The 21,650-nt window shown below is 35.4% G+C and overlaps 1 protein-coding gene across 1 annotated transcript in view; it reads right to left on the bottom strand.

Annotated features, from left to right (window-relative positions):
• Nucleotides 1-21,650, bottom strand: part of LOC111511028 (solute carrier family 41 member 3) — a 72,166-nt gene that overhangs the window by 10,794 nt on the left and 39,722 nt on the right. The window contains 5 exon segments of the mRNA XM_074184534.1: nucleotides 55-201; nucleotides 4,777-4,921; nucleotides 5,294-5,473; nucleotides 5,577-5,758; nucleotides 12,133-12,222. Of these exon segments, the coding sequence (XP_074040635.1) occupies nucleotides 55-201; nucleotides 4,777-4,921; nucleotides 5,294-5,473; nucleotides 5,577-5,758; nucleotides 12,133-12,222 (744 nt within the window).

Raw genomic sequence — 21,650 nt, 5'->3', positions numbered from 1 at the left:
TTGTATAGTGAAATACGTTTTTTGCGGTTTTGTGAACTATTCAGTGTTACTCACCATGTATTTTGAATAATAACTTTGCCCAAGTTGAGAGAACAATGAGAGAAACCACGTCCCCAATGCTAGCAGCCATTGGCGTAGCCAGATTGTCAGGATTCAACCTCAGCTTGTGAGATATAACAATAACACTGACCAGAACAAGATCTGAAAAAAAAAAATTCGATAAAAATATTCAAATATTTCAATTTGTAAACTCTAGAAACATTTTTCAAAACCATTTATTTCCTGGTGATAGATAATCGGAAGTTGTGACGGATTTCTACCGGCTACAAACCTCTCCACGTCACTTCCCGACCTCAGTCGATTGAACAAATATTTACTGAGACAGCCGTGCCCAGAAATTGCTTGTGTCTTGAAATAGTCCACTTTACCATATGGTCTACATGTTCACTTACTTATGTTTGGTATCAAGTTTGTCCACAAGTTTCGCCAACATGACATAAGGTTGCTTCTTACGGTTATTCTATCACTCCCTGTATATATGTCCCACCTCTCTTCAATAAGGAGTTCAATAGGGGGTATTTCAGCTATAACCCCTACTGCATCTGTAGATATTGTTCTATAGGTGGAGCATACCCTAATCCGTTGGACGCTGGCAAGTTTCAAAACAGGTTTTTTGTTACTGAACACCGTGTTCCAGACTGGTGCAGCATTCGATATTTAAGACTGGGCAATACTTAATAAAGTTCTTCTTTTGGATGATCTAGCAACTCATATTTGGAATAGGGAAGAACAATGCCATTTTCTCCACTTTTTGCGAAACTCTTCCGATGTGTTCAGCGAAGGTCAGCTCAGTATCCATCTAGATTCCTAGGTATTTCACTGCTTTTTTTGAAAGCACCACAATACCATATAGGTACATCAAATACGATAGGATTTTTTGTTGTTGTTAGGAAGACAGCTACTGTTATTTCTGCGGCTAGTGCAAGTCCCTTGTTTTCTGACAATTTTGATACCCTCTGAAGTGCAGACTTTCTTCGCCCTTGGCATTGTCATAACTATTCAAACAAAAACCAGCAATATAGACATGTCCTGTGCCCCCTTCCGATGAGCTGCATCTGAACGTGACGGTCTGACTTCTGTAGGTATCGTGACGTCAATCTTCAACAAGGCAATGCTTCAGTATTCTTCAATAAATCAAAAGAGTTGAAAAATTAGACAAAGAAGAATGTTATACTGTAAAGACAGATTGTTGTTGGGATCAAAAGTAAGTAAATGCAAAGTTATGTGACAAAGTCACATAACTTTGCATACGCAAACTACTTTTTCATTAAAAATTCACAAAGCATTTGTAACAGAAATATATCTTAACAATGGTAATGCGAATAAAGAAAAAAATATGTTTCAATTCAATCGTTTTATTATATTGCTGATCAAAACAGTGCAATCTTATATTGAATTACTTATTAAACGCTTTCATGCTTTTGGCCATTCTGCGTATCCTGAAAGATTCCTCTTTGAAAACATGTTTCGACGAAACAGTAGATGCAAGAACGAATATGTTTAACGGGTTTTCAATTTTAGTTTCGACCGACCATCTGCCATACTATCTACACAGAATTCCAAATACAAATCCTGTCTTGTAAAATTATTTCCATTCTGAAATCAACTGAACAATATGTGGAAGTAATAAAATCCATCCATTTTTTGTTCACAGTCTTTATTTGTTTAATTCACAAAACTCATTTTCTTGTGTCCAATTTTTGTAGTTTTACATTTGCAAGTTTGCATTTCAGGTCCTTGGAAAAAATAATCGTGCAGAACATCATCAATTTTTTTATTGATCGATTCCACTCACAAAAAATATATTTTGTGATTTTGTGATTCTAGTTTTTAAAAAATGTATAATTACAACAAAACTACGGGCAACATATAACGCTTTGGTGTCAGTCCTCTTCAATCATTTTATCAAGATTTCAAAAATGCTTTATAGATGAAATAAATTTGTATTCACCAATATTATGGTTTTGAAATGTTTTTCGTAGTATCCCTCTTCCACTTAAATCATTCCTCCACCAAAAATACTTTGCTGTCTTTCTGAATCAACCTGGAAGTCATAACCTCCTCAGCTATCCTCTTCATATGAATTGAGATGGATTTAACAAAATCTTTGATTGTAGTATTATGACATTCCTCTGAAATTGAGTCTTGTATTCTTTTTCTCTTTGAAACTGTACAGGTAATATTACTTAGATTGCGAGTATTCTCCAAATTATCCAATCAATCTGATATGTCAACCTTAGCTCCTCCAAAGATTCCATAACTTCCACCATGTACCTCTCCACAACCGCATTCTTCTCAATCAGGAAGTGTCTTCCTACTCAACTGCTGTGGCTGTTTGGCGCTTTCAATAAAAAACATTTGGTTCAATACGCTGGCTCCAACAAAGCTGTTTCTTTTGAATTGCAATAGGCAATCACAAAAATGTGGAGAATCTTATTAAGAGCAGCATCCGTTGGAAATTGAACCAAAGCTGGATACTTACTTTTTTGTGTACACTATTTTTTCAAGAGTTTATTATGATACGCTTCATTCTTTTTTGGTTTTTGAGGTGGGTAAATCAAGTTTTTTCGTATCTAGTTTTATACTGATGGTTTCCAAGAACTTCTTGCATGGATTTATTGTTTTTTATTCTGCTACGGTAAATAATAGCTACAATCTTTCCAACTATCTGACAAATTGATTATTAGATTATTATTATTATTATTACATATAAATAAAGTCTGAGGACAAAGTCCTATGTAAGCCTAAAAATGAAGGATATCAACAAATTAATACAATGCATGTAAAAAGAAAAGAAAAATAATTAATAAGCAAATGTCTATTTTGTTTTTGAAACTGTTCACTGAGTCGGAATTCATAACATCTTTGGGTAAGTTATTCCATGTTTCGAAAATACGATTCACCAAAAAATATTGTCTCTGCCTCGTTGCGAATTTTTCCTTTTTTAATTTGAGTGCGTGACCACGTAACCGCGAATCATTGTTGAAAACAAAAAGTTCTTTCTGATTAGCATAGTTGTACTTAGCTATACGGAAAGAAATGATGAGGTCCCCACGGAGTCGACGTTGGTCAAAAGCTAGCAGTTGTGCCATCCTCAGTCTTTCGGGATAGGTTGGACGCACTTCACCAAGACGCCACACATACGTGTGGCTCGACGCTGTACATTTTCCAACAAGTCCCAATCGCGCACCAGAACAGGACATCACACTGGACCTGCATATTCCAAGATTGGACGAACGTGGGTTTTGTAGAGTTTTATGGAACTTGAATATGATCGATGGAGGAACGTTTTGCGGATGTGGTAAATCAGTGTCTTTGTGCGTTTGCATGTGGATATTATATGTTCGGACCGAGTAAGGTCGGTATTAATAGTCACTCCCAAGTCTTCATGTGAGGATATTGTACGTAACGATTTGCCGCTTATTGTGTACCTTTGGAGTGGACTGTTCTTTCCTTGATGAAGTACGACGCATTTGTCGACGTTAAGTGGTAGGAGCCAATCCTTGCACCATTGACTAATCGAGTTAAGGTTTTCTTGAAGGGAATGATGTTCGACTAAGGCATTTCCATACAGTTTAGTATCATCGTCATAAAACGACTTGCTGGACTTTATGTGAAAAGCAAGATCACTTGCGTGAACAACGAAGAGGAGCGGGCCAAGAACAGATCCCTGGGGAACTCCACTTGTGACTTGTCTGTGCGAAGAAAAAGAGTGACCCACTTTGACCGAGAAAGTTCTATCTGTCATGTAATTTTCAATCCATAGGTTTAGTTGGCCTCGAATACCGTGTGTGCCAAGTTCGTGCATTAGCCTCCTCATTGGTACCCTGTCAAAAGCCTTGGCAAAGTCAAGATAAACGATATCTGTCGGTATTTTCTTCTCGTACGCTGTCGTCCAATCGTTCATGCATTGTAGTAGATTGCTGGTGGTTGATCTACCTTTGACGAAACCATGTTGTTCTGGTGGTATGATTGCATTTTTTGTTAAAAATTCTGACATATCTTCTACGATGATGGATTCCATCACTTTGGAAGGTACAGATAAAAAACTAATGGGCCTGTAGTTAATTGTATTGAAGATGAACAAAACATTTATTTGAAGGAGTGCTATTCATATCAATTGAAAATTGGGGGTTAGAAAAACGTTTTTTCTTTCATACTACTATAGTTTTCACAGGCCAACGTATGAATGAGAGTTTTTTACTGTGGTCTGATACAGTGCAGAGGTTTGAAGTCTTGGATTTTCCAAAGGAAGATTCTTAGTATTTATTTGTGATCAAAATAAACTTGGAGGAATTATATAACTTCTTCCATTCAACCATATATCTATGATGAAGAACGCACTGACGGCGAGTGAGCTGGCTAGGGTTGCCATGTTGTATTCATGCTCTGATTTTCATTTCATGAATTATTTTTACAACTAATGAATCGAAGAGGTTTTGTATTAAAGTTTATAATATTTGAAAGTTCTTGCAAAGCGCTTTTGACTTTCGTCGAATTTTAAAATATTATACACTTTAATACAAAACCTCTTCGATTCATTGATTCAAATAAGTGTATTCAGCTTTTCCAAATCCTTTTATTTTTACAACTCCCACATGTAAGTAAGTAAATTTTTTTTCAGGAATCAAAACTATGGAGAAATATCAAATCTTCCACTTTATCAATAATAATAATAGCAGAAAACATTAGCTCGTTTCAGCAAGATAAACTCACCCAAAATGAAGCAAGATAACGTAGCCGTCAGTGTGCTGGCCGTAGCCAATAGTAACGTATGCATCCATTCAAAATTATGGTTGACTAGTGCAGATGCTACAACTGCAAATACAGATACTATACAGGAACATACTATCGCCTGAATCTAGAAAAGAAAATTGAATTTTTGTCCTGTTCATTATTCAGATTGAAAGATTTGTCAAAAAAATTGAATGGGCTAATATTGTGGTCATCAGTCTAGTTTTCTGTGTTGGTCTTGTTACTGTTAACCAAGAAAGTTTCAGGTAGTTTCTAAGTAGTTATGAATTACGTTTCAACTGGTTCGGTATGAGAGGTGTATTCTAAATCAGAAGTGGTTGGATCATTTTTTTCGATTGAGCTGAGTGGACAAGTATTCTTTTTACTGCTTTCTTTCAATATTCAGAGGTTTTCATGATCCGTCATTTGTCGAATTTTTATGAATTCATGTATAAGATATTTATTAGTTTGCTTTCTACTGAATTAATAATGAACTCACCTGCACTAGAGTAATATTTCCTACTATCATGCTGTACAATTCTGTTTTAATATCCATAGTACCCAAATTTGCTTGGGTTGAAAGTCTTGATGCAAGACACATATCTAAATTACCTTTAAGTCCAAGTAGAGCTGGTACTAGAACATACAGGGCTTTAACTTCTTCAAAAACCTTATATTTCTGAAAATAAAAAGTAAACACTAATGAAATTGAATTCACTATTCTTTCATAAATACATATTCAGGCGTAACTTTAACCTGTGAAATGATATAATTGCACATACTGTTACAGAGGACATTACGAGTCCAGCTCCAATAGTACCAATACCAGCAATGAAAAATGGAATGCAAACTTGTATGGTTATAGCGTACCACTTCTCCTGTACCAATCGTTGTTTTTCGATTTGTATCGACCTCAAAGACTCCTTGAATTGTTCTTTTAATTGAGATTCAACTTTATGTGGCTCTGAAAATTAAAAAAATCTTTCATAATTTCATAACTGAATTATCCTAAACATATTTTGATAATTTTTTGGAAGGCGGAAAGACAGTGGAATCAACTTAGCAATATGAATAGAAATAAAAATATTGAAAACATTATACCAGCCACAAGACAATGGAATCAACTTAGCAATATGAATAGAATTCAAAATATTGAAAATATTATACCAGGACAGTACAAACTCAACAAACTGAACTCATTTCATATGAATCATAGCATAAAACGATAATGATAACCTGCGATATTTATAACAAAAAATCAACCATTATCCAAACACTTTACCCTCAGTTGGTTTGAATATAATTTCCACATTTATTCTATCGACATTCATCTAAATGCCATCTGCAGAACCGAATGAATCTTTGATGTAAATTATGAACAGTGAAGGACCTAGAACGGTTCCCCGAGGAACGCCGATTCCGATTTTCTAATGTAATATTTGATTGTCAAAAGATTCAGATAATCATTGTCTGTCTTGTGAAATGTGGTGGTGAAGTATATTGATCAGATGGAAAAATAATGAAATCGGTGAGCGTAGTGTAACCTGAGTAAATATGTTAATACTACGCCTAACGATTTTATTTTTTTTTATGTTATCAATATCATAGATTGCTGAGGAGAGTGGTGTGATGACTGCTACCTAGGACCTTCCGAATAATTTTTTAGTTTTCAGTACATTTTTCAATAAAACCGTTCAACATTTTTTTACTTGTTTTATTTTTGAATTTTTAGTTTCTGATTTTTTTCCACCATAACGCCACACAGTCGTTGTTACGACACAAAATCTTGACTTGAATGGAAGATCCATGTTTGTATCCTGATTCTGAGTTGATAAAGGTTTTCATATAGAGTATATTGGATTTGCATTGAAGACTTTTCACGCAGTACACATACAAAAACTCCAAAGTTGCAATCTGATTGCAGTTTTGAAGTCGATGTTCTGACTTTTATCAACGTGGTGTTTGTACAGTCAGTGGGCTATGCCTGAAGACTGGCAGAAAACAAATCTAAAGAAATGAAAATTAAACGTTCAAGGCAGTCTCGATATACCTTCATAGTAGGTTCAATGTAGAATGTATATTTTCAATTATGGAATATCATTGACTTTAGGTCGATGATCGTCACTATCTTGCACTGACGAGTGGCTAATGAGCCCGAAACCGATCTGCAAGTGTGCCCGTTTCAAAATTGAAAGTCGTCTCTTTCAGTTGTATTGCCAATTGCATATGCAGGAAATTTTCTGTGAAGATTCCCGCACTGACGCCTGTCGGATATAATTCAGCGCCCTTCGTGGTATTAACCAGGGGAGCAGTTGTTTTCTGATAGGCGTCAGTCCATTCAACCTACTGTGTAGGTATATCGAGACTGGCTTGAACGTTTAAAGTTCATTTCTTCAGATGTGTTTGTATAGAGCTGTGGTTGTTTGTTTGTTGTGAATTTGGAATTTGTGTTCCTCTAATCTGACTGATATTCGCTTATTCGTTTGGCCGACCTATTCTCCGCTGCTATCAAAACATGCGGTCTTATATTTGCCTTTGCTCTTTAGGTTGATTTTTCTTTTTGGATTATTCAAAAAATGTCTGATTTTCAAATTCTTCCTCTTTTATTTGTAACATCTCTGACGTAGGGCAGGATGGCTTCAGTTTCTTCCGTGTTCGTTTTTCATTGTTTTCCTTCTATCTTCTGTGTGTTGCTTCGTTAATTGTATGATTTTTATATCTATTCTGCTGAAGAGCTTCTCGTCTTCCATTTCTTGTTCCTGTGTGTCTTGGTCTGTTAGGCGATTGGATATGTGCTTTTTGGTATCTGTTAGTGTATGTGTTGGTTCAGTGTAGACTGTGAACTGAATTTCCCCATTGAGTTCTCTTCTAACTGATACATCCAAGAAAGGTAACTAGTTGATTTTTTCCATCTCTAAAGTAAACTGGATTTTCCCGTGGGTTGAGTTCAGGTATGTCACGAAATGGTGAAGTTCTTCATATCCATGACGCCAAATGATGAAATGTCGTCGACCTATCTCAGTTATAATTTGGTTTTCTTCGGGGTGTAGTTCAGAATCTTAGTTTTGAAGACAAGTGACAAGTTACAATGCGGAACCCATCGGAGCACATTCTTTCTGTCCATAAAGTCTGTTATGAGAACTAAAATATGTGTTTTTCAAGCAGTGTTTATAGGTTTATAGGTGTTTATATTCAAGAATAATATGTCCATACTGGCACATTATCGTTCTTGTCCAATTCGACGATTTTAATGAGGCTGGTGAAATGCTCGAAGTTCTTGGCATATGATCCAAATGTGTGAGTGGTCGCATTTTGCTGGCCACCTGTAGCGACTCAACCTGTAGTGGCGACCAATTGTTGGTGTTTTCGCGTGATCAGTTGTTAGCGATTTTTTTGCGGGGAACACCATTCTAAACAGGTGGAAATATTCTCAAAAACAAAGCAGCAATGAATAGGGTATTGATCAAAACTTATTCGAAGGTCGATGGTTCGTCATTTTTCATGAGAAGTTAAAAATCGGATAGAAGGAGTGTTCATCAAAGGAGCCGAAAATAAAAATCTTTCGAATGAACATACAACTTTGATGTATTTTGATATATCATATTATCATGCTATTTAAAAAGTACATGATTTGTTCTCTTGACCTCATTAAACCATTGTTGATTACTTTATTATCGATTCAAGTGTGAGTGATAGCAGCTTCCGTTATTACTATACAATAATTTAGAGACTGTCGAACAATGTTTGAAGGTTGCTGACATTTTTTTATATTATTTCTGACAGTATTAACTGATTTGAAATGTGAGTTAGGAAAAAATAGAAAAGGTAATACCTGAGTTCAATTTGAAAGTCAAATTCATTTTCATAAATTAACCTTTATTTTACCACTCTGTTATATAGCGTTTTTCATATACAGCGTGACTCACGGTCGATGGTAGGTTAGACGTTTCTGGAAAACACAAAGCATGATTTTTCTGAAAATTCCAACTCTCACATTTCCTTACCTGTTCTATCGATCTGAAATATTTTCAGCATTGCGGCGTTGCCACTTCCATCAAAAAGTCTTACCAACTTTATTTTTTTAAATGGAACACCCCGTATATTAATACATTTTTTGAATCGCTCTGGTATTTTAATACTTTTTTGTGAGTAATGTCCTATACCTATCTCCATCTGTTTTCGAGATAAAAAATAAATTGTGCTAAATATGGTCCAAAACATAGCCTTAATTGAAATTAAGTACATCAGTACTCTCAATTCATGAAAAGTTGATGTTTTGATGATAGTTTGGACAAACTCAAAATATTCAAATAACACCAAACCAAGAAATCGACTCCATATCATACAGGGCGTGCTAAAATTACTATTATTTCCATTGTACATAAAAGTAGTCAAAAGTTCATTTTTTCAAATGAAACCCCCTGTATATTACTCGGTAAATTGAAAGATGGTGAAAAATGATTCAAGATGATATATCATGTCCCTATACCTAAATCGTCAAGTTTTCTCAATAAAGTCACTTCTTCTAGAAACATTATTTTATTTTAGAATTTGGATTCAGGTAGTAGTGGAATTATCAAGCTTATAGCAGTTCGGTTACTTTTATAAGTAATTTACAAAGAGTTATCGACGATGTTTCGAATCATCTTCCAAAATGAATGCAAATATCGATTATTCAAACGAAGTTCTTATGAAATTATTTATTATACACATGAACAAAGTGATCAAATCATTGTCAGAACGTGTAAAAAATTCAACCAAATGTCTCCTGAATTAACACCAATGAACGAGAGGAAGTTTGTAAGGTTACAAAATAATTTCCTTAACTATGGCTCAAAGTTTCCAGGGAACAACTGTACCAAAAATCAGTCATTTCTAGGTAAAAAGAAAGATTTTGTTGGCTAAAATATATGAAAGTACAGACAATAACAGAATAAGATGATTCAAAATAACAAAATTGTAAACAAAATATCACATTTTCACAATAAATGCTGAAAATGTTGTTCATTACATTCTAAACACTTTGAAATGTTTTTTTTGTACGCGATTTGTTGTTGCTTTTTAAATTTCCTGGAGATCCAGATCTTCAATACTCCGCACTATTTGCCGTCGCAATTCTTCTTTGGTAGGCACTGAAGTACTGTATACCCTTTCTTTTAAAACACCCCATAACAAAAGTCAAGTGTCGTGAGATCGGGTGATCTCGGTGGCCAATCCCACGGCCCTAAACGCCTAAACCAACGATCGTCGAAGAGTTCGTCAAGTTTCCTGGAAACTTCCTGGGTGGAATGAGCTGACGCTCCGTCCAGTTGAAACCACGAATTCATATATTCCTCTAAAGGCAAATTTTCAAGAAAATCGGTTATAGTCGTCCTTAATATTTGGAGATATCTCTCTGCATTCAATGTATCTTCATAAATAAAAAAGCTAATTTCATTGTTCTTCAAAAATGTTGATTCGTCGCTTCAAATTATTCTTGACAAAAATTCACGATCTTTCTGTGTATGAATCAAAAGGGATTCACAAAAATGCATTCTACGTTCGAAGTATTCTGCTTTTAGAGCTTGAACTTTGGTAAATTTATACGGATGCATTCCGTGATTTTTCAAAATTCGTTGTACTGAAGCATGTGATACACCTAAATCTTTTTCTGCACCGCGAATGGAAGCTTCTGGATATGCATAAAAATATGCCAAAACGTTAACAGTATTGTCCTCATTTGAAGTAACAGGTTTTGGTAATGTTGATGGCGCTTTTAACATGGAGCCATAGTTAAAGAAATTATTTTGTAATCTTACAAACTTCCTCTCGTTCATTGGTAATAATTCAGGATACATTTGTTTGAATTTTCTACGAGTTCTGGCAATGATTTGATCACACTGTCCGTGTATAAATAATTTCATAAGAACTTCGTTTGAATAATCAATATTTGCATTCATTTTTGGCAATTTTTTGAAACACCGTCAATAACCATTCATCATTTACTTATAAAAGTCACTAAACTGTCATAAGCTTGATATTTCCACCATTTCCTAGAAATCAAATTTTTTTAAAATTATTTTTTGTACAACTGTTATTGAAAATCTCTTTGATAGAAACACTTCGATCAGAACACCTACCAAAAAATCATTTAGAAAAGTTCACACATGCAGTTCGTGCTATTGGTAATATTAAATCCCTGTGAAGTTACTGACGATGACGAAGTAGTATTCAGTCCAACTGTACAAAAGTCCTTCATGACTAACCAATAATCCTCCTTAAAATAACGTGAGTTGGCGTATGTAGTTGTAACATATGCTTTGTAATCCAAAGATTGTGTGTTCAAATTCCATGGAGCCTATAATTTTTTTATTATCAGCAGTAACGTTATACAAAAAAATTTGTATGATACATTTGTTAAAAGTGATTTTATTTTGCTCGTGAGTTTGCTCCACTTGCTGACGCTCGTTTTGCAATAATCCCCACTCACAAAATAAATTCCACTTTCAACACTTGTAGGTAAAACGTGAATAACTATTTTTCCACAAAAACGGCTTCATTCAGAAAACTTGACGATTTAGGTATATCATGTATATCATCTTGAAGCATTTTTCACCATCTTTCAATTTATCAAGTAATATACAGGGGAATTCATTTGAAAAAAATGAACTCTCAAGTACTTTTATGCACAATGGAAATAATAGTAATTTTAGCACGCCCTGTATGATATGGAGTCGATTTCTTGGTGTTATTTGAATATTTCGAGTTTGTCCAAAGTATCATCAAAACATAAACTTTTCATGAATTGAGAGTACTGAGGTACTTAATTTCAATTCAAGCTATGTTTTGGACCATATTTAGCACAATTTATTTTTTATCTCGAAAACAGATAGAGATAGGTATAGGACATTATTAACAAAAAAGTATTGAAATACTAGAGCAATTCAAAAAATGTATTAATATACATTTAAAAAAATATAATTTCTAGGACTTTTTGATAGAAGCGGCAACACCACAATGCTGAAAATATTTTAGATCGATAGAACAGGTAAGGAAATGTGAGAGGTGAAATTTTCAGAAAAATCATGGTTTGCGTTTTCCAGAAACGTCTAACCTATCATCGACCGTAAGTCACGCTGTATATGATAACTATTCGAGGTTTTATTATGAGTATGAGATGTATAAATTGAAAAAAAATTACTTCAAAGTAATTCACATGAAAAAGTCATTCCAGATGGCCATTTATTTTCGTTTGTGTATGAAAAAAATCATTATTTTACACATTTTTTCGAAGAGTTTTTTTTCTGGCATTCATGAACTTATTGAGTTAGGAAACAAAAATAAGTATTATTTACCTACCATAAATCGTATACACTCCCATGCCATTAATGTGATTCCCTTTAGTGGATTTTCCCATTTCCACTGTCATTGCAAATATTGTCCAAAGAGCTGGAAAAAATGATTGGGTATAAAATTACCATTGAATTGGAAAATTTGACATTGAAGCAATCTAGATAACCGCGTTGAGATGAGATACAAATATAAATATTCAGAATAAAAGAGTTTCTGATTCAGCTGTCTTACACAGTAGTATTTGGTTAAATTGTTTTCGTATGGTGTGTTAGTTATAAAACAAAAAAATCTTTGTAAGCTAGAATTTTCATTTGCTTTTTTATAATATTTTATCATGAATAATTCGTGACTACGAAGAAAAGTGTCATCAGATTCTAGTTTTTTTCTGTGTCGCTAATCCCAAACTCGGAGTCAAGTGAAGTTATCTACAAATTCACCAGAACTTTCACTTTCCAGTTCTTCGGCGAAGTTTCAAATATCTCTCTCTGCCTCATATTCTTACCAAAGTTTTAAAATACCATTCCATTCTGTTTTGTATCACTCATATTTTGATTGCATTTTTGATAGAATCCAGTAATTTTTTAGTAAATTATTGTATAATATGCAAAAAAGTTTTTAAATACTCGCCACGCGTGTCTTGCGATTCTAACCTCAAATGAAAATATAGTTTTGCTATGTGGAAATTACTAGAGTAAAAGGGCCAAATACAATTCAGTAATTTTGAACATTGGAAGAGTCATTGGAGATGTCAAAAACGAAACATTGCAATCTTCAAAAAGCGGTGACAACTGATGCGCAGATAGGATCAGCATTAAATGTGGAAAGATCAGTTACATCTGAAAAATTGATAGTTTCAGAATCCAATTTGAAACGATATGTCGCAGATATGAGCGATATCAAATGTGCAACAGAGACCAGCAACTAATCTTCCAGAAAAAAGCATGCAATTGTTAGAACCAATACTCCTAGAAAAAAAAAAGATAATGTCAGTGACATTGAAATGAAGAGAAGAGTGATGAATCTCAAAGAGATTGCAAATGAAGGAGGTCGAAATAAGAAAAAAAAGTGACTCAAGGAAGTTTCAATGGATAAAGAGTGTTATAAGCTAATTCGTAATGGAAAGTACGAAGGTCCTTCCAATGAATTTGAATAACCTGCATGTCGTCTTGAGTTCATTCAGATTGGAGCCCAGATCCCTTACTCTTTTAGCTGATTTTTGTCGAAGAAGGACAAGTGGGTTCATGACTGAGGGGATGTTGGTGGTATGAAGTCCTAAGACATCAGTACTGCCCTTCACGGGGTACCCCTACCTGGCTGGGGTGGGATGGATGAAAAATCTATTCGTCCTTTAACGGGGGACATGAAGGCCTCATTCAACTGAGTGTCGGGGCCTTCTATATCGAGAGGGGTCGTTAGTTAGCTTCCCTAACTAACGGATTTTCGTGAGTTTCCGATTTTCGCCGATTCCTCGACTGAATGGATACCAGAAATACCAGAAATAAAATTTATGGGTCCACGAGTAGTACCAGCACAGCGAGGATAATTCTCTGTGATTTTTGTACCAATTTCACTATGTTGAATAGCTGACGTGTTGAGGGGAAAATCCGCACTCCAAAGGTTTTGTTTTTCATCAGAATTACATTTTTCTTAAAAATTTAAATGCGCCAATTATAAGAACATAAAACTTATGACTTCAAGTGAAGTAACAGTGATGAATAGTATTCGTAATTGAATCTACTTTGTTTTTATTTCAGTTCATATCAAGTGTTCGCAATTACCTCACTCATTCCTGAGTTGTTTTTGAATGCTGTGGTTTTTTGTATGGTTTTGATAATAAATGTTCAGTATCTTTTCGTATAAATCAAACTTTGAACGATTTCTAACAAAGAAATGACAATAAATGAAGTGATAGTCTCAGGGATAAAGGTACGTGGACTATTCAAAAAATAAGATGAATGTTCAAATTTCCCAGGCTACGTTGATTCGATTGGCATTTCTCCAGTTTTTTTTTATATTGGTTTACACGTCTTGAACATATGTTCACAGTTTCTGCTGTTCAACATGTTTAATTTGTTGGCTAGAGGCATAAAAGTTAGAAGCGTTTTGCGTGTTTGGCGATTTTCTGTCGTGGAAAAAAATGGATTAAAAGACTTACATCAATTTTTCTGTACAAAATGGAAGTGCTCATGAATACTTGAAATGTTGACAGTAGCATACAGCGATTGTACAGAAACATGTTCACAAGTGGTAATAGCTTTTCAAAGAAAGTCGAGAAGATGTAAATCACGACGCTCGCAATGGACGCCCCAGCAAATGAACAAACGATGAAAATGTTGAGAAATCTGGTATTCACCAGATTTCTCAACATTTCAGGGGGTCAAATCTGGTATTCACCAGATTTGACCCCCTGCGCTTCTGTCCTGTTCCCCAGATTGAAGAGACCTACGAAAGGACGGCGTTCTGCGGCTATTGAGGAGATAAACAACGAATTGCTGAGAAGCTCTAGTACATACATAAAGTGCATATCAGAACTGCTTTGAGGATTGGAAAAAACGCTGGTACAAGTTTTGTATATTTTAGGGGAACTACTTAGTAGAAGACAAAATAGAAATTGATAGATAAATAAATATTTTTTGACCTTCCCCCTCCTCCCAATAAACTAATAGAAATACTTCCAAGGATCTTTATAAAAAAAGTCTCCAAAGTAAAAAAAATATCACTGAATATACTGAATATCACTGGAGTTTTTTTCCCAACACCAAACAGTTATTTCAACAACGCGACACGTATTTCGATCACCAAGTGATCATCCTCAAGGAGAAGATCAAACTAATCATACTCACAAAGTTATCCTTATTTATACCATAGATACCTCTTCCAGGTACCTGCGTCTTAAATGTCTTAAATTAATTTTACAGTGTGTCCTTATGTAATAGTCAGTTAAATCTAATAATCAAAATATTATTTCAACTAGCTATATAAAACTAACTTTACAGTATTGCCTCATCTACTAGTCTAAAATTAATTTTACAATGTGTCCTCATGTAATAGTCAGGCAAATCTAATAATTAAAATATTATTTCAACAAACTATATGTATATTATACTATTAGGTATTGGTCCACCATCGTTATTCATCCTATTATTATGTTTACTTATTTTTAAATTTTCATAGACATCTAGATGCCTGTTGTTGTTAACTTGTTTAACTAATCTTGATAAACTGAAGTGTATGGAATGGTTTTGTTGACAAATATGATTGGCGACTGCTGATTTTTGATCTTCCATGTCTTGAGAGTGCTAGACGTTCCTTATATCTAATTTTTATAGATCTTTTTGTCTGTCCATAATATTTTGCATCGCAGTCTTTACATTTGATTTCGTAAATTCCAGACTTTTCCGAATTCTCGACTTTCTCTTTTGGATTTCCTGAGAGGCTCTGTAGTGTATGACTTTTTTAAAAACCACCTTCATATCTAGTTCCTTGAAAATCTTTCCAAAGTTCTTCGTGTATTGGTGGTATGGAACTGAAATATATTTATCTTGGTTTTTGTCGGTTAAAAAAGTCGAGATTTTGTTCATTCTTAACCTTCCTTATTATATCATCTACAATAGCCCTCTAGAAACGGTTAGTCGCTGCTATTTCCTGTATTGTAAGTTTTTCTTTTATGAATCTCTCATGTGTGAGAGGAAAAGTCTAAAGACTGTGCTGTTCACAGTGATGTGAATATATCTGTACGTGTTTGTTTTTTTTTAATACATCGTATTCTAGTCCTCCATATTGGTACGTCATTACCAAAAGTCAAGAAATAAAAGTTGTCCTTTATTTTCTAACTCATACGTGAATTTTATTGATGGAATTCTGTTGTTTAAAAAGGAAACAAAGTCCTCAATATTCAATTTTTTGTTATCGAATATCGCAAAAACATCATCCACATCCTAGGAAAATACTTTGACTTTTCTTCGGTTTTTGTTTCGAATCTGCTCATGAACAGGTTTGCTAGGTAGGGGGACAAGGGGTTACCCAAAGTCGTTCCCCCGTATTGTTCATAAAAGCAAGCTTTTACCTGGAACCGGTTTTGTTTCATATACAAATTAGTGAGAGAAACGAATACATCAATTTTGTTATTATTGAAATTAATTTTCTATAGTAATTCCCTGAGGAAACCAAAATCTCACCTTCTTGCAGAACAATGGTTTTTGTATATTGTATGAACTCTAAGAAGTCCTTAGTGAACCATTTTGCTATTTGGTAGGTACTAATACTGAGTTTGAAAAAATATGAAATTATAATTTGGCATATTTCGTCTGAGTAAAGATAATGGTATTTATAAGGAATCCTAACACGAGAATAACTACCTATAGACGATGACATGTCCCCTTATGGTGATGCCATTTATGGGATCGATAGTATGTGGATCCATGAGTGGATTTGAAGGAATATTTTGAATAGGCTGCAACCACCGATTTAGAAAAATCTGGGTGTACTTACATATTTTTTCCAAAAACAAAACATAAGCACTATAGGAACACCCTTAAGGTGCTCTAAAATCGGTACCTGTGCGAAAACAGCGATTCACATTGGATTTGAATTGGATTAAATAAATTCGGGAATAAGTACCGCTCTTGGTGGCTTCAAATATGATAAGTTACTTGAACACTTCCCTTGAAAGTATCTATAGAAGAGAGACAAATCTCCAACCTTTATTCGATGTTCCTGACTATCAAGGTTGCAAGTGATGTTCACGTCTCCAATCAGTAGAATGGCTCTTTTCAGGATGGAATGCAGCAGCTGACATATTGGAGGGCTGTATCTTCAGAACTGAGGGGGAGCGTCGGTTTTTCCATACATACAAAATTTTCCACTAGACTTTCTAAAAGTCATTTTTTCTTATGAATTGGGGGGTTGTGTCATTGGGGGTTTAAAAGTGTTAGTTCCATATTTTCACACTAGAGAAACGGAAAGTGTTGAGAATTTTCATTAAATTTTTTCTTTCCTCAAGTCACCACACTTTCCTTGGTAGTCCCACACTTTCCGATTTATGTTCAAATCCTGGACATAAATCCACTAGCACTGATACTAAAGGCCCTTAGAGTGAATCAACGGAAAGCCAGATCAGTGAATAATTATCACTAGGCGTGCCTAGTGTTTGAGAAAAAAAGATGTCGCCCTAAATCCGAAGATCCGTGAGAACTCTTTCAAAACAACAAGATCTAGATTTAGACGTAGAACGACAATCTCCCCACTTGTCTTCTGGGACCATGACTGCTCTGAGGCACCTGGATGCCTTAAATGTGCTGAAAGGCATCAAACTCATAAATGTGTCAAACGAAGATAGAAGCCAGCTAGATCCGCCATTTGCGGTAGAGACCACACTGCTAATTCTAGCGATCACCCAGAGAGAGCCCATGGTTGAGGATCAACCGCACCTCATGACGGCAACTGATTGCTTCCGGAGGCTCAGCGGAATGGTCAGTCTAGCTCAGATCATCATAGCCACGAATGTCATTTTTAACTAAATGACTGAAAATATGGAATGCGTTCGCGACGTTTGCGAGTAGTATCAATGATTATTCTTCCATAGATGCCTATAAAGGCATGCAAGCTGGATGTGAATGGTGTCAACAAGTACCCTAGTGTTGTTAACTTCGTTCATGCGCATGAGGTGGATATAACGTTTCCGTCAGAAACCAAGCCTCGACAGGAGCATAAACTGAAGCTACGAGGAATCATTACCATCCGCGTTGATCGTCCTGACGCGGTAAGAACTGGTGGGGTATCTATTATTGTCCGGAGAGGTATTGCACACACACGGACACCACAGTAGCGAAGCAGTATCAAACATTTGAGTGTTAAGCTTGCTGATGATACCTGCGTGTTTGCAGTACATAACAAACCGGATGGAGCGCTTCACACCGCATAATTTGGACAATCTGCTAAACGTTGGCAATGAGGTGCTGATTGTGGGTGACCTGAACGCTAGGAGGCTCGATGGGGGCGACAGCTGGTTACCGAAAAAACAAATTTCATTAGATAACAAGATTAGCGTGACATTACATATCTATTTCCCGAGGTAATCCCCATTTGCCTCGCAAATGTAAATTATACGATTCGAGCTTACATGATATCAAGAAAGATGGAAGCGTATTGCTTATTATTATCAGACCATTTGAGACCGGGAATTCTCTATATTTAACTGTTGCCCACAGTGACACAATTAGTTATGTGTGTTTGGTGAAACAGTATTCATCACTGAACCTCCAAAATGTAAGTACAGATTAAGTTTTCTTACGGTATAATAATGAGAAATACACAAGTCAAGAGGTTGGTAATAATATATTTTGAATATGTCCTTTGCAAATTGAACGTTACCTTAAATTGGACATGGGATATTCAATGTACATCTGCTACCATGAGCAGGATCGAAATCGACAGTGTTTCGGACATTATTGGTAGTGCCATTGAGGGAAGTAAAACCTCATTGGCTCCGAAGAACGTTAGCATTATTGATCTGAACAGCATTTTCTCTGATTTAAAAGACAGAAGTATCATTATCTCAAACAATAGCTTCTAATTATACTTTTCACATTCATTTGAAAAATTGTGCTTTTTTTCAAGTTGAACTTAAACACTCTGTGGCGTAGAACTCCAAGTGAGTGAAATAGGATACAAATAAAAAAATAAAGAGTGAATTGCCAGGCCAATAATATGATATATTTAGAAAACATTTCACATTTGCTTTCTCTCATTGCAATTGAACGATTCTACGTTGATCTGTTGCAAAACCAAGCTTTGATGTCAACCATAGAAAACGCCCAAAAAAAGGTGACATCAAAGATCGAAACAGACAGCACGATTTCGATCTGGCGTATACATCTTATGTATACGCCAGTAATGTAACACTGAACTCAACTTTCGCTACAGACCACTTTGATTATGACGACATCATCTATATTATTGACAAAATAGTCACTAGGTTCATTCAAAATGGGACCAGTTCCCAAAAGCATTGCACTCCTGGCTCATTACCAGACACTAGATGGCTCTACGATCAACTACAGATCTGGTCATTGATCTGGGTCACGACTGCAATGTTTGAGACCCAGCTCGATGATCAATCTTGACAAGAAATGAGTATTAGGAGGTTCATTTGGAGAATAATCCATTCAAATATATCGCAGCAAAAAATGAATTGTGCTATTGTATCACTGACCTCAATAGATGACTCATTTATTTTGTAAACTTAGTTTACTTGAGAATGGTTCAATAAACCAAAACAGGTCGTAACAAATAAAAATCTTACTAGAAATTATACATAATTGTATTGAATTGTAATTTGAGAACTTCATGTTGTAACACAAATTACAACTGAACACTGGACACTTTGTAACTATCGCATGTATTTCACTGCCGATTTTTCGATTGTCCAAACTGTTGTGTGAACTTATTCAAACTGACTTGAAGTTCGACGCTGTCTCGTATATGTATACCACATTTGAATTTTTTCTGGTGGTACCAACGACCACCTCCGAGAGTCGCTGTCAGGCGGCTCGGGTAAGTATAAAAACTTTATAAACAGATTACTAACACACAATTTTTTACACACATAGTTTGCGAGCGAAAGATACTTGTCTCCGGTATCAACAGATCACGAGAGTGAAAGCACCTTAAGGCTCACTTTCAACCCCAGGAGGACAGATATCAATCATGTTGAAGTTTCCATCAACAGGTTGAGGTTTCCTAAGGATTAAGTGGAGGTGGGTGGACAAGATTCTAGCTTCTGCACACACTAACTATGTGGGCACTCAACTCCGGGGGGGGGGTATGGGGATCTCTTGTGGTCGCCATCATTTTCACCTGTCGAGAGCAGTTCGACACTCTACGCGTGGCGATGTGATGCCGCGATATATCGGACTTCTTTCAATGACAACGTGTTGGCATTTGCTACTTTGTTGGCTCTGGTATACGTGCTAGCACTGTTAGCTTTATTGAATTTCTAAAGTTCACAAGGTCCTTTGATAATTATTCTGTTCACTCTGAGGAATGTTCCGGAGTATTTCCATTGCCTGACTTCGCGGTAGTATAACTAGGATAGTGGTTCCAGGTAAATAACCTGTAATAACTAACCATCAAAAGTGAGAGGCTTCAGTGTTTTACCTTCAATGTTACTAGTACTTCTCCATGAAGCGGATATACTCTGCTCCAGCGAAACCAGTTGGCTAGCCGTCCATGCCGCGCTTGTTGATTTTTTCCAATTTTTTTCAACTTCTTTCATTTCATTTCATTTCATAGCTTTTATAGGTTAGAGTTCTTTTGTAGTTTTGGTCGATTACAGGGTATCCCATATAAAACTCCGCGGGCAAATATCTAAAGAATGAAAAAGAATATCCATATTTCGTGAAAGCAGATAATTCTGGTGTCCTCTTATTTACGTAGAGATCCAGCACTAGGCGTCATTCGTTAGGGCGTCATGACACCGACGCCAATTTTTTCAAATGATAACCCAGTATTTTCAAATGAATTCTGCATTAAATTTTGAATTCAGCCATATAGCACACTTGTAGTTTTCCTTGAATACTGATGAAAAAAGGCAATTTCATTGCGTATTATGAAGAGGGTCATGAATAAGTCAAAATAAATATAATAATGTATTTATCGATCTATCAGAAGACCTGTCAGATTTGACGAAAGTGTATATTCAGTTTTGTGTTTTTGTGTGTTTTTCGTAAAATTGGAAAATGGTTCAACTTTCGAATGCAGAAAAGTTGGATATGATATGTATTTATGGCGAAGCAAAAAGGATTACAAAAGAAGCAGTGAGAGTAGACGCTAATCTGTATCCTAACAGAAAATTACCGTCAGACAAAACATTCGCTGGATTAGCCTAATCTTTGGCACGAAATGGATGTTTTAATGGACGAAAGCGAGAAAAACCAAAAACGGCTACTGATGAGAATCACAGTGTTGCAGTACTGGTCAAATATTATTGGAACCACATAGTTCCACCAGACAAGTAGCAATGAATTGTGACATTTCAAAATCGTCAATACAACGTATTTTGTCAAAAAACAAATTCCATCCATACAAAATACATTTGGTTCAAGGACTACATTCAGGTAATAACCATCATGTTTCATTTTTAATAACTAAAATATATTCCCATATTCAGGAGATTTTGATAGAAGATTGAACTTCATTCCATAGTTGTCCACCCGTATTCACGATGATGATCACTTTCTGAAAAAAATATGGAGTGATAAAAGCCGTTTCCATAACAACGGTATAATAAACAAACATAATTGTCACTATTGGTCTGACGTGAACCCTCATTGGGTGCAAGAAACGAATCTCTTGGAGAATTTACCAATACAAACTCGACTGAATATGTGGTTTCAATAAGATGGGGCACCTCTACATAATAATAGAATAGGTACCCAATATTTGGATGATACTTTTAATGAGAAATGGATTGGAAATAAGGATCCAATATCATGGCCAGCTTGAAGTCCAGATATTACTCTACA

The sequence above is a fragment of the Leptinotarsa decemlineata genome, unplaced genomic scaffold (genome assembly GCF_025532065.1).
Source record: "Leptinotarsa decemlineata unplaced genomic scaffold, Ldec_3_MD MMD2_tig00026354_RagTag_RagTag, whole genome shotgun sequence".
Lineage (NCBI taxonomy): Eukaryota > Metazoa > Arthropoda > Insecta > Coleoptera > Chrysomelidae > Leptinotarsa > Leptinotarsa decemlineata.
This window is presented reverse-complemented; position numbering and strand designations above follow the sequence as displayed.